This window comes from Nerophis lumbriciformis, linkage group LG13 (genome assembly GCF_033978685.3).
Source record: "Nerophis lumbriciformis linkage group LG13, RoL_Nlum_v2.1, whole genome shotgun sequence".
Lineage (NCBI taxonomy): Eukaryota > Metazoa > Chordata > Actinopteri > Syngnathiformes > Syngnathidae > Nerophis > Nerophis lumbriciformis.
This window is the reverse complement of record NC_084560.2, coordinates 18,347,527-18,361,192: the sequence shown is the minus strand read 5'-3', so window position 1 is coordinate 18,361,192 and position 13,666 is coordinate 18,347,527. Positions and strand designations below refer to the sequence as shown.

General features: G+C 41.1%; 1 protein-coding gene across 5 annotated transcripts in view; it reads left to right on the top strand.

Annotated features, from left to right (window-relative positions):
• The window catches only part of adam23b (ADAM metallopeptidase domain 23b), a 117,735-nt gene that overhangs the window by 54,543 nt on the left and 49,526 nt on the right, over window positions 1-13,666 (top strand). For all 5 annotated transcript variants that reach the window (XM_061971566.1, XM_061971567.1, XM_061971568.1 and 2 more), the window contains 3 exons: window positions 9,221-9,284; window positions 10,282-10,364; window positions 10,485-10,548. In XM_061971566.1, the coding sequence (XP_061827550.1) occupies window positions 9,221-9,284; window positions 10,282-10,364; window positions 10,485-10,548 (211 nt within the window). The remainder of the gene's footprint in view (window positions 1-9,220; window positions 9,285-10,281; window positions 10,365-10,484; window positions 10,549-13,666) is intronic.

The following is a 13,666-nucleotide window of genomic DNA, read 5'->3' as shown; positions in this document are numbered from 1 at the left end:
CGTGGGCTCAGGAACACTTCAGAAAACCACTGTCAGTAACTACAGTTTGTCACTACATCTTTAAGTGCAAGTTAAAACTCTACTGTGCAAAGCGAACGCCATTTATCAACAACACCCATAAACTCCGCCTGCTTCGGTGGGCCCGAGCTCATCTAAGATGGACTGATGCAAAGTGGAAAAGTGTTCTGTGGTCTGACGAGTCCTCATTTCAAATTGTTTTGGAGACTGGACGTCGTGTCCTCCGGAACAAAGAGGAAAAGAACCATCCAGTTCAAAAGCCATCCTCTGTGATGGTATGGGGGTGTATTCGTGCCCAAAGGATGGATAACTTACACTTATGTGAAGGCACCATTAATGCTGAAATGTACATACAGGTTTTGGAGCAACATATGTTGCCATCCAAGCAATGTTATCATGGACGCCCCTGCTTATTTCAGCAAGACAATGCCAAGCCACGTGTTACAACAGCGTGGCTTCATAGTAAAAGAGTGCAGGTACTAGACTGGCCTGCCTGTAGTCCAGACCTGTCTGCCATTGAAAATGTGTGGCGCAATATGAAGCATAAAATACCTCAACGGAGACCCCGGACTGTTGCACAAATTAAGCTGTACATCAAGCAAGAATGGGAAAGAATTCCACCTGAAAAGCTTCAAAAATTGGTCTCCTCAGTTCCCAAACATTTACTGAGTGTTGTTAAAAGGAAAGGTCATGTAACACAGTGGTAAAAATGCCCCTGTGACAACTTTTTTGCAATGTGTTGCTGCCATTAAATTCTAAATTAATGATTTTTTGCAAAAATAAATTTAGTTTCTCATTTCAAACATTAAATATCTTGTCTTTGCAGTCTATTCAATTGAATACAAGTTGAAAATGATTTGCAAATCATTGTATTCTGTTTTTATTTACGAATTACACAACGTGCCGACTTCACCTGTTTTTGGTTTTGTATAACACACTATTTCCTGTTTCATTAATGATGGCATAATACATTATGAATTGTCTAACTCAGAGGTTTTCAAAGTGTGAGGTTAACCTCAACTGGAACATGATAGAAGACGAAAACATTTTTTTTCCAAGGCCAAACAAATGCCCTTATTTTAAAACACACATTTTTTGGCCTCTTGTCCACACGCAAACATATGTTTTCATCCTTAACAATGATGATTCCAATTTACATGTAATACACTTCTTTGTGGTCTTGATAATATGTACTGGATATGCTTTGCTGTAAAATGTTTCCTGAGTGAAATTTATAAGCCATTTTTTTAGTGTCTGCAAACGGTTGGTGTGTGAAGGCGTTCCCAGAAAACCTTCACACCCCACCCTCTCCAAAAGCATCAGAATTTGGTGTGCGTGCTCGGTGTTTCCCCCAGAATTTTTGTTCTGGTGTCTCTCTAGGGGGAATGGGGCGTCGCCCGGGACAGGCGGATGCTTAATTTATTACAGCATTTGGGAAGCCTGTAGTTGATTTTTATTATGTAAATGTTATATTTTTATCAACATGTGATAGCAGGGACCCTGCCATTCAAAACTAGGCTCCTACATTACTAATGATTAATGTAACTCTATCTGAAAAAATAGTACAATTGCAATAGGAGAGACTATTCATCCCTGAACACCATGGAGTTCATGTAGGTTTTATGATGCAGTTACATTATTATATAAACTATCAGAGACAGAAACTCTTCATTTAACATAATGTCTTTTTTTGCTGCTTCAACCCAGAAAAAGGTAAAGTGAAATAACTTAGTTGTTAACTGTAGGTCAATAATGCTTGTCTTTCTCTCAGACAGACAGGGCTTTGCTGTCCGTAACACACACACGCACGCACGCACACACCGCAAAACGAGCTAACGTTACGCTAAAAGCTAATTAGCCTTCACCTCAAGGACTGCGAGCGAGCTGAGCTGCCGCTTATATTTCTCGAAGGTCAACGGGCTCATAGTGATGTTACTAGTAGTTGACTGGGAGGTGTTTATTATAATTTGGGGAGAGTCCGCTGCATTATGCTCACCTGCTAAACCATACTCGCCGACCCTCCCGCTTTTTCCGGGAGACTCCCGAATTTCAGTGCCCCTTCCGAAAATCTCCCGGGGCAACCATTCTCCTGAATTTCTCCCAGACAACTATATCGAGGGCGTGCCATGATGGCACTGACCTTGGCGTCCTCTACAACCTGTCGACGCGTCCGCTTTTTCACCATACAAACAGCGTGCCGGCCCAGTCACATGTTGTATGCGGCTTCTACAGACACACGTAAGTGTCGGCAAGACATACTTGATCAACAGCCATACAGGTCACACTGAGGGTGGCCGTATAAACAACTTTAACACTGTTACAAATATGCGCCACACTGTGAACCCACACCAAACAAGAATGACAAACACATTTCGGGAGAACATCTCCACCTTAACACAACATAAACACAACAGAACAAATACCCAGAATCCTTTGCAGCCCTAACTCTTCCGGGCTACAATATACCTGTACACCCCCGCTACCTCGGATGGTTACTTGAATTGCGTGCGACGCGGGTTGTTGTACGGTCAGTGATCAGGTCAATGCATACGCCAGTGCAAAGATGAGTGAGGAGCCTCCGACTAGTGTGCTCGCTGGCAAATACACTCCAAAATACACCCTGACTGGAAAGCACCAAGTTTTGAGCACATAAATGACATTTGATTAAAAACTGCATGCAAGCTCACACCCAGATGCATAAACCTTACTATTGTTTAGCCTGACTATCCAACATTGTAACAATATTTTAATGTAAAAAAAAAGAGACAAAAATCATCATACGTATCTTTTAAAAACAGCTTTTGAAAAACTCAGGGCAGTTTTGCCAAAAACTGTGGCTTCAGCTTTTGTGTGTGGACGGGAAAATTTGAGTCGTCAGTTTGTTGGTGCCATTAGAAATGTCGGACATCATCTCGTGTTTTTAAACATTTATTAATTTTTTTTGCCCTGTCTAGCTTCTCAGGCAAATCATATAGTTGATGTAGATGCCCATATCGGCTGTTCAAATTTACTTTACAAAAGAGAAGTGTGAGATACTTATCTTGTTGCCTTATTTGTATTTGACTTTATTAAATGTATTTATATTTTTATTTGGTGCAGCCGGGCCGGAGCAGGAGGGGATAGAAAGAGAAAAAAAGGAAGACCGAGGGGGAAATTGTGGGGACAAGAGGGTGATAAGACAGAGACAACAACAACAACAGCAAACATAACAACAACAACAATAGAGCAACATCAGCAAATAGGATATGTACAAATATGATGGTAAAAGTGATAGCAAAGAAGCAGTTGGCGAAATAAATAATAATACAGAAAAGACAATGGGCATTATTACACTACAAATGGAGCAATACAAATAGCAATAGAAAAAGCGCTATTGATAATGAATAATAACAATAATTTACCTCTATTATCAACAATACAGTTGTTCAAATGCAACAATTCATATACGTAATGATAACTAGAGATACAAAACAAAGCAGAAAAATGGAGGGGAAGAAAGAGAAGCAACCTATATTAACCTTGTAGATTGTTATAGTAACAATAGATTAAGCTTTGTCAGTGTGCCATGTGTTATCCAGTTTACCACAGAGTAACAACGTTAATTTATGTTTGATGAAACGTGATTATGTGCATGAGTGTATGTATGTACAGTATATGTACTTGTATATGTACAGTATGTGTAAATGTATGTTTCTACAGTGAATGTATATGTACAGTATGAATATATGTATGTTTGTACAGTGAATGTATATGTACAGTATGTGTATATGTATGTTTGTACTGTGAATGTATATGTACAGTATGTGTATATGTATGTTTGTACAGTGAATGTATATGTACAGTATGTGTATATGTATGTTTGTACAGTGAATGTGTTTTTAAACATTAACACCCAACCATAAAGCTATTGAGTTATTGAGTGATGGTTTAATTTTGTGCAGCTGTAGACACTCATGCACGCGTGGGCGAAGAAAAAAAATACTGTTTCACAAGCTCTGTGTTTGAATATAATGCACACGTCATTGTAGATCTATTATATCAACATATACTGTGCGGCCAGGTAGGTTGTGGCTGCTTTTTTCAAGCTTTCTATTGGTCAAAATGACTACGACTATGACAGCTTGTGAGTATGTTTTTTTTGTGAGACAAATATTTTAATAAACTCGAGCTTTGTGGATGGAGATTTGCTTAACACCAGAGAGGGAGATACGTGCATTTTTGAAAATATAGTTGTCTGCGTGGACATGGTCTGATTTTGACTTCAGAAGCTAGCTTCCGTTATGTGAAAGGTCAAATTAATTGAGTTTTAGTTCAGTCGCTGAGAGATTAGATTGGATGAGCAAAAAACTTGAGAGAATATGCTCCAGAAAATATTTTTCTTCCAGGGAATAAGGGAGCCCCCAACCTCAGTTATGTTTAATTAGAGGCCCACCCATGTAAAAAAACAAACAAACCCTGATCTAACAATTTACCTACCTTCATGTAGGATGGCACTTTTAACTTCAAAGTGTCATGCAGTTTAGAGGCATTTTTTTCATATTTAGAGTTGAATGAGACCTGCGATGAGGTGGCGACTTGTCCAGGGTGTACCGTGCCTTCCACCCGAATGCCGCTGGGATAGGTTCCAGCCACCCTCGCAACCGAGAGAGGGACAAGCGGTAGAAAATGGATGGATGAATGGGGTTGAATGACCTTAGGGGCATTGACATTTTGAAGTTTAATGGCAAGTTTAGAACTATCGAGAGTTTGGGCTTTGGGCTTGTGCCTTGAGCTTTGCAAAGGCAGGTCGGTCCGCTTGCAAGTGGACTCTGAATGCTGAGTGAGGACTGAAGTGTGAACGCAGACAACGCACCATTAAATTACATCGAATACTGAGTGGTCGGATATAGTTCCTTTACACTTGTTTCAGACAATATAGTTTGGTTGTGCTTAGGGTTGCAAAATTCCGGGAATATTCAAAGTTGGAAACTTTCCATGGGAATTAATGGAATAATAATGGAAAAATAATGAGAATAAACATTGAATGCAACATGCTAGATCTTGCAGCATGATTATTAGCTAAAACAACCTGATCTCTTTGGGATGCATCGCTTTGTGGGTGGTTTTATTTACGTGGCTCCACCTCGACTGCGTCTTCTCCCTGTCAGCCATGTTATAGTTTTTAGCGCTTCCATAGCGAGTCTACTGACAGATGTAAGTTACAACTATATGCTACTTTGTATTAGAAATGGAAACAGCGTATGCATGTGCATGTATGAGTCAGTCTACCCCACAACAAGAGGATAGTGAAAAAGAAGGAACTTATTGACTACTGTTTGGACTACAATGCCGGATTCGCGCAAAGAACTGTGTGTAAAATTCTACCATACATGGAGATATCCGCTGACATCACAATTGGGAAAAATGTCACTAATGGGGAAATTTCCAAACAACTCGTTTGGAGCAAGTGTGAAGGAAGGCCAGATTGTTTTTTTTTTTTTAAATATCTCCGCAATGCCTCCATGGTTTGATTTCAAATTTTTGGGACTAATGCCGTTCCCAAATACACAAAAGTAAGTAAGAAAAGTTGATTTTGCATAATCGGTTGTGTTTAAAACACTTCCTTGTGGTCTACATAACATGTAATGGTGGTGCTTTAGTCAAACGTTTGCATAGATTCTGTCTTTAATTCGCTTTCTGACTGTTTTCACCCTGTCAGCCATATTGTAGGTTTTTTTCGCACTTCCATATCGAGTCTACTGATGGATATAAGTTAGAACTATACGCTACTTTTTATTAGAAATAGCAACATCGGAGGATTTTAGCATGCATTTGCATGTATGAGCCAGTCTGCCCCACAACAAGTGGGTAGAGAATAAGAAGTAACTTAGTGACTGCAACTTTGGACTACAACTGACAATGGTAGACTTGGGTAAAGTAATTAGGGTAAACCTCTACCATAGATGGAGATATCCGCTGACGTACCTAAGGCAACATACGTCAATAAAATCTAAAATTTTTGAAAAAGGCAACACTGATTTATAGATATCTATGTCATGCTTTTATGGTTTGATTTTCAATTTTTAGGGATACAATTGCAAAAAAACGACTGCAAAAACAGGCTTAAAAAAAAGACCAAAAGGCATAATGTAAGGAGAAAAAAAATGTAATGTTGATTTTAACACAAAGCTTATTTACAGGATATTTCTTTAGATATACCATATATACTGTATTAGTATATTAGATTGGTTTTAGCCTTTTTAACAACATTTTGAATATCAAAATGACCGCATCCTTTGGACACCCGTGATCTACAGTGTCTAAATTTCAATAGATTATGCAGGTGTTTTGGCAATGGAGTGTTGGTTTATATACACAGTGTGTTGTGTTTTCAGATGAAGAATGGGACATGTTGTTTGAAATAGCAATGGCCTTTTATCTATCTTCAAAGTGGATTATTTGCATGTGTTGGAGGTATGATCAAATCACCAGGCCTAAAAGTGCTATGTGTCACTACAGGAGTTTTATTTGATGTAGTTCCAGACATTAGAACCTCCTGCTGTGTTAGACCGTCCTTCTCTGCCGTTGCATCGTGGCACACATGTGCACGCCCCAGGACAGGACATCCTCATACACTCCTTACTTCAACAACTGCACACTTCAAGGTGCTCACATTCCAGTGGCCAATCCTCTGTACACTTCAATGCTGCCCACCAACCCATGCACAGACACCATTACTCCTTGGCGTGGCCCCACTCTCCACTCTTTCTGCCTCGTGTGTCAGGCTAAAAATAGCACCTCACTTAGGAGCCGCTCTCACGCCTTGAGCATCCTCTCGTAATAATGCACTTCCTGCTTGCATGCTCCTAAGCATCACTCACAAATGTCACGCCGCTGGTGTGTGTGTCACGGACAGAATCCGCCGGAACGCCGCATCATTCCCAGGGAGAGGGGGATATCTTTCATTAGTGAGGCTACTGAAAAGGGAAAAAGTGTCATGGCAGAAACTGTACAGATTGAATGTACAAGAGGATGATGGGCGCTGACACAGACAACTATACATTTGTTCAAGGTGAAGATGAGGCCTCACAATCCTCTGTTTTACTCATTTGAAGTTCTCTTGTTGTCATCTTAAGTGTGCATGTGGTTCCCAACTAGTGATCTGATGCGTGCCAATAATAGTTCCAGGTATCAGGTACTATTATTGGGCGTGTTGTGTGCGATCTACTAGTCATAACTGGTGCAGAACGCATTATTTAAATTAGGTTTTTACGTGTACTATGCAGTTTTCACTATGGAGACTCTGGATCATTTACTGCACATTCATCTTATCATGCTCCTACCTGCAGCAGATGTGTACCACTTTTCTGGGGCATTTTTGAAGCAGTACGGTACATCCACAATGAAACCCACTTTTTTTTGTGTGCTGCAGATGCGCTAATGGGATGTTTTTTTCATATATGTTATTAATTTATACAGTATATACTAAATAAAAAAACAAACACCATTAAAAAAATGCCAACAGACATCAAAACACATCAATTGATTGTTTTAATCAGCCCCTAGAATCACCCATCATTATAAAAGAATGTTGCTGAATAGACAACATGCCCAATATTTTTTTATTTCTGACAGACCAAGCAAATATGTCGACACACACACGTATGGCAGAGGATATTCTGTCCATCGTCTATTTTTCCAGCATAGTGCGAGCACAGATCTTACAGTACTGCGGGTGTCTTTGTCAGTTTGCACTTATTTTTCAGACTTGCGAAATAAAACGCAAAATAGTGCTGGCAAAATGTTGATGAGTGTTGATAAATCACATTGCGCGTACTGTATAATACATTTGCATCTTCTCCCTGTAATGTGGGCGTTCTGCAAATAAGCATACCGTATAATCTGCATATTATTGAAGACAGAGACGCAAAATGGATTGCACGCCTTATTCTTTGTAAGTTTCGTAGATCAGCTTTGCGCGTGCTATCAAGTTTGCACATGTTTTAGTACATGCAAACCTTTAGTAAATCAGGCCCTTTGTCTCCTTTTGGTTGGTTGTTCAGTTTGTTGACACTCAATAGACCTTAAATCTATTTATTTATATCTGCACCTTATTGCTCTGTTATCCTGCACTACCATGAGCTAATGCAACGAAATTTCATTCTTATCTGTACTGCAAAGTTCAAATTTGAATGACAATAAAAGGAAGTCTAAGTCTAAAACAAATTATATCCGAAAACAAGACAATGTTATTCAGTTTTGCTTGAAACTGTTAGAGAGGTGGAGGAGTTCAAGTACCTCAGAGTCTTGTTTACGAGTGAGAGAAGAGTGGATCGTGAGATCGACAGGCGGATCGGTGCAGCGTTTTCAGTAATGCAGACACCGTATCGATCCGTTGTGGTAAAGAAGGAGCTGAGCCGGAAGGCAAAGCTCTCAATTTACCGGTCGATCTGTGTTCCCATCCTCACCTATGGTCATGAGCTTTGGGTTATGACCAAAAGGACAAGATCACGGGTACAAGCGACCAAAATTAGTTTCCTCCGTCGGGTGGCGGGGCTCTCCCTTAGTGATAGAGTGAGAAGCTTTCTCATCCGGGAGGAGCTCAAAGTAAAGCCGCTGCTCCTCCACATGGAGAGGAGCCAGATGAGGTGGTTTGGGCGTCTGGTCAGTATGCCACCCGGACGCCTCCCTGGTGAGGCGTTTAGGGCACCTCTGACCGGTAGGAGGACACGGGGAAGGCCCAGGACACGTTGGGAAGACTATGTCTCCCGGCTGGCCTGGGAGCGCCTCGGGATCCCCCGGGAGGAGCTGGACCAAGTGGCTGGGGAGAGGGAAGTCTGGGCTTCTCTGCTTAGGCTGTTGCCCCCACGACCCCGCCTCGGATAAGCGGAAGAAAATGGATGGATGGATAAATGTTAGATAGGTATTTGTTTAACAATATTTGTGGTTGCTCAACTAATCACTAAAAACTCAGCCTATACACATTCACGGCCTTGCAGACAGGCAGAAATTATAAAACATTTTTCAAAAATGTGCCTCTCCAATGTGGTGTAAGAAAAATCCTCAACTATTGGTCCTGAGAATTTAAAGCAGTTCTAACCTTGAGTTTTAACAACACTGGTAGTGATTGAAGAAGTAGTAGTGGCACCAAGATGTCTGTACAGTATGTGCACCATTGCTTCCTTCTTCCCTAACTGAAGCCAATCTCTCTATCTTTTCTCAGTGACCTGCTGTCTTCAGATTATGTCGAGATCCACTACGAGGGGAGTAAACCTGTCATCTCAAAGGTAATTGAAAGGTTTACAAACCACATGGATATTGTCCTGGATGGATTGAAGGATGATGGATGACTAGATCTGTGGAGATGGATGGCGATATACTCTCCAAGAGTGTGTTAATTTACCAATGTGTTGGTTATTGTTGTTGTAGTTAACACTGCATCATAGTTTGTATCCCTCCCATGTAGCTGAAAAACCAACTCATCTGCGCATGATGCAGTGCAGTTGTACAGCTCCGCAAACTAGGGATGGGTTCAACACAAAACAGGCAACACGTTCTGCCGCACATATGATAGGTTACATATTAACTACCTTTATCATAAATATATAGTTATTGTTGTCCCTATCAAAGTTGATTATTATGAGAGCAGTTTTGTGACAGCTCTTGTATTGGATTGTGCAAGTGGCCGGATGGTGCATACTCCTATATGCTACCTATATAAACCTCCTGTGTATACACAAGACAGGAGAGGACGTGAAACAGGTTACAGAATAAGGGCCGTTTGCTGCTGCTGATTCAGGCAGAGTGGCTGCATAGGCTGGGTGTACTCTCGCTGAATCAGCAGGCTTTCGCTCCCCCTGCAGCCTCCTGCTGAAGCCTTGCTCACGTGATGAGAGGAGGAAAGCACTCTGCAGTGTCAGTGCAGCTGAGATGGGTGAAGTGAGAAAGAGAGCGAGAGAGAGAGAGAGTCCTCCACTCACCCTGTCTGACAGCTGAGTCACAGATAGCACCAAGACCTACTTTGCAATGTATTCACGATCCCTGTTAACAAGCAGAGACCTCATGCAGAAATACACGGCAAATAAGATACATCAGCATCTGTGAGCCAAGCTGCTACATCTTCAGAGGATTCACACTTGTGATTCTTCAGCAAAAATTAACATGCAATGTCGGTATGAACTGTACGTGTATGCACGGGTGCGTGTTCTGTTGACAGCAAAGCTGCTTTGGCTTTGCCCGGTGTCTGCTGTGGTGCTCCATTAGTGCTGCATCTTTCTCCCTCAGGGCGGGGAACACTGTTACTACCACGGCCAGGTGAGAGGGAACGAAGGCTCCCGCGTGGCCTTATCTACCTGCAACGGGCTGCAGTAAGTGAACATAGTTATGTGCTTGCTTCACAACATCGGAGGACACACATCTCAGCTCATTTTCTAATATTGACTCAATATCGACCGGCCTCTCTCCTTTTTCTTCTGTTTGCCCGGCAGTGGGATGTTTGACGATGGAGCCCATGTGTATGTAATGGAGCCGCTACAACAGACTCATTCAATTGTAAGTTATTCACTAAATATTAGGGGTGTCAAACAAAATGTCGACTTTCGAATGAATTTGCAATGCTTATTTGTAACGATTCTTAATCGAGGTCAAAAGAATGGAATATCCATTAAAAAAACTAATAAAAATATTCAGTTATTCATCTAACCTGTCCAGCCACTCAGGCAAATCATAATGTTGATGTAGATGCCCATATCTGCTGTACAGATTTGCTCTAGAAAAGACAAATGTGGCATACTTCTCTTGTTGCTGTTATGGATTAACTGAGGAAGGTGACGGCAAGACACCAGAGGGCAGTAATGTCCAAATATTTATTATATATATAGTCCAAATATATATAATCAAACAATACTAAATATACGAACTATGGAAATGGAGTGTGACAAAATCCAAGAGTGTTTATGGTGTAAGACTATGTGTAGTATTTAACTGGGGCGTTTTACCGTAATGTTGGAGGTGCGTGTTGAGAGGAGCGGCGCTGTCAGAAAAGGGCAAGGCAGGCAGGGTGTCCAGGGACGGAAGCGTGGTCGAGAGGCAGGAGCGAGTCGTCGTAGTCCGGGGCGAGCGAGGAATCGAGAACCAGGGAGCGCGAGGAAGACAGGGAAGATCCAGGAGCACGACACACAGCGTGACTCGGGGATGCACACAGGGAACTGCGGGGTGAGGGAGGACACGACAATCAACACAGGGAAAGCACAGAGATCAGGACAGAAAGGGAGCATAAAGCTGGGTATCGGCTTACGGTACAGGAGACTATATTCCGGCCCCGGCATGCTAAGTTGTGTAGGCTTATGAAGGCAGCTCCTTCATTACAGGCAGGTGTGCTGATTGCCGGTGAATGATTACAGCTGGCGGCTGCAGCAGGGCGGAGACGCGCGCGGCGCGTCCCTGGATGTGCGCAGCGCGTCCCTGGATGTGCGCGGCCGTGGGCTTGTCCCGAGGTGTGACACGCAGAGCGCAATGATGAGGACGCATTCCAATGCACCCTGGCCATGACAGTTGCCTTATTTGTATTTGACTTTATTTAAAGGTTTGGGTAGACTTTTATTAAACAGAACACGTTTTCTTTTAAGTAATATGGAAATTTATCAGCGTTGTTTATGTATTTTATGGAGGGATGTAGTTCATCATAGTACTGGTGCGGCGTGGCTCGGTTGGTAGAGCGGCCATGCCAGCAACTTGAGGGTTCCAGGTTCAATTCCTGCTTCAGCTATCCGAGTCACTGCTGTTTTGTTTTTGGGCAAGACATTCTACCCACCTGCTCCCAGTGCCACCCACACTGGTTTAAATGTAGCTTAAAGACACAACTGATCAGTTGTATATATAGATCACCTAAGTCAGAACATTGATACGTTTGAGAACTGGATTAAGGCAACTTTTACTGCAATCAGTCAAAAAATTACTTTCTTGTGAGGAGACTTCAACATTGACTTCTTGAACCCTAAGCTTTCTGCCCGAATGCAGCTGGGATGGGTTCCAGCACCCCCGCAACCCTTCGAGGGACAAGCGGTAGAAAAGAATGATCTGAGAAATCATAGTTGGGACAATGTATAAGTAAAAAAGGTTGTAGATGATGCATATGGTAATTTTTTTATACTTTTGAGATGCTTTATGACACACATTGTCCATTGAAACAACTTAGTAAAAAGCAAAAGCAAAGCAATCAGCCATGGATGAAAAAAGACTGAAAAATGCTTGCAACAAGAAGAATATATTATATAGAACATTTATAACAAAAGTACAAATCGTATAAGAACAAGCTAACTGGCATACTACGAACGCGTACGTATTATAGGATCGGAACAAAAACAATATGAGAGCAACATAGGGTATCCTAAGTAGCTTTATTGACAAATGGTGCTAAGGATTATCCGAAGTACTTCTCAGATGGAAATGTAAAAAATGTCAATATGAATGAAGTAGTAAAAAGCTTCAATAAGTACTTTGTGAACAACCGACCAAATCTGGAGGAAAAGATTCCAGATCCCGAATCAGTTGAGGACTTCAATGAAACAATAGACAGAAATCCCAACTCTAGGTTCCTCAAATGTGTGACAAAAGAGGAAATAATCAATATTGTGTAAAAATGTACATCCAACATCTCAACAAAAGAGGAGAAATAATACCTTAGAGGAAAATCGAATTAAAAAAAAAAAGGTATGCACGTACAACACTTAAAACCTTTAGCATATCCGTATGTGGAATTCATTTATGGAATGGATTAAGCAAGGAAATGAAACATAGCAACAATAAAATTCAGTTTAAGAGACTGTTCAAACTACACGTGTTCACAAGGTAAAAAGAATAACAATTATGATGAACATCTTGAACCTTTAAAGAAAATTAGATAATGATTATTTACAGTATGCATTTAATATTTGTTTACTTACTTACGGTATATTTATTTATTTATTATTTATTTATTCACTGTCTGGGGATAGGTTGATTGGCAACACTAAATGGTCCCTAGTGTGTGAATGTGAGTGTGAATGTTGTCTGTCTATCTGTGTTGGCCCTGTGATGAGGTGGCGACTTGTCCCGGGTGTACACCGCCTTCGCCCGAATGCAGCAGAGATAGGCTCCAGCGCCCCCCGCAACCCCGAAAGGGACAAGCGGTAGAAAATGGATGGATGGATATGAAAAGGGGTAGGATTAAATAAGCTCTACTTCATCCTACTCCTTTTCGGACGTGCTGTAATGAAACAACTGGAAATATGTGATGCATTACATTGTATCGTATGCATGTTTGAAATAAACTAAAACTGAACTGAACTGAACTATGTAAAGCTCTGAGTCTCTGGAGAAAAGCGCTATATACAAATATAATTCACTTCACTTCACAACTGACACCCAAAGTATTGATTTTGAATCAAAAAATCAATCCTAAATCGAATCGTTACCCCCAAGATGCAAATCGAATTATAATCGATTCACTGCCCTACTAAATATGTATCTCATATTTTATTTTTCCGCTTCTATTCCAGCCTTGACCATTACAAAAAATCTCAAGAGAACATTATCATAACCATTATTAAATGTGATTTAGCAATGCGAGAATCACCACGTAAACTCAAAGCAAAAGTGTTTTTTTTGTTTTTTTTGATGGATTGCCATA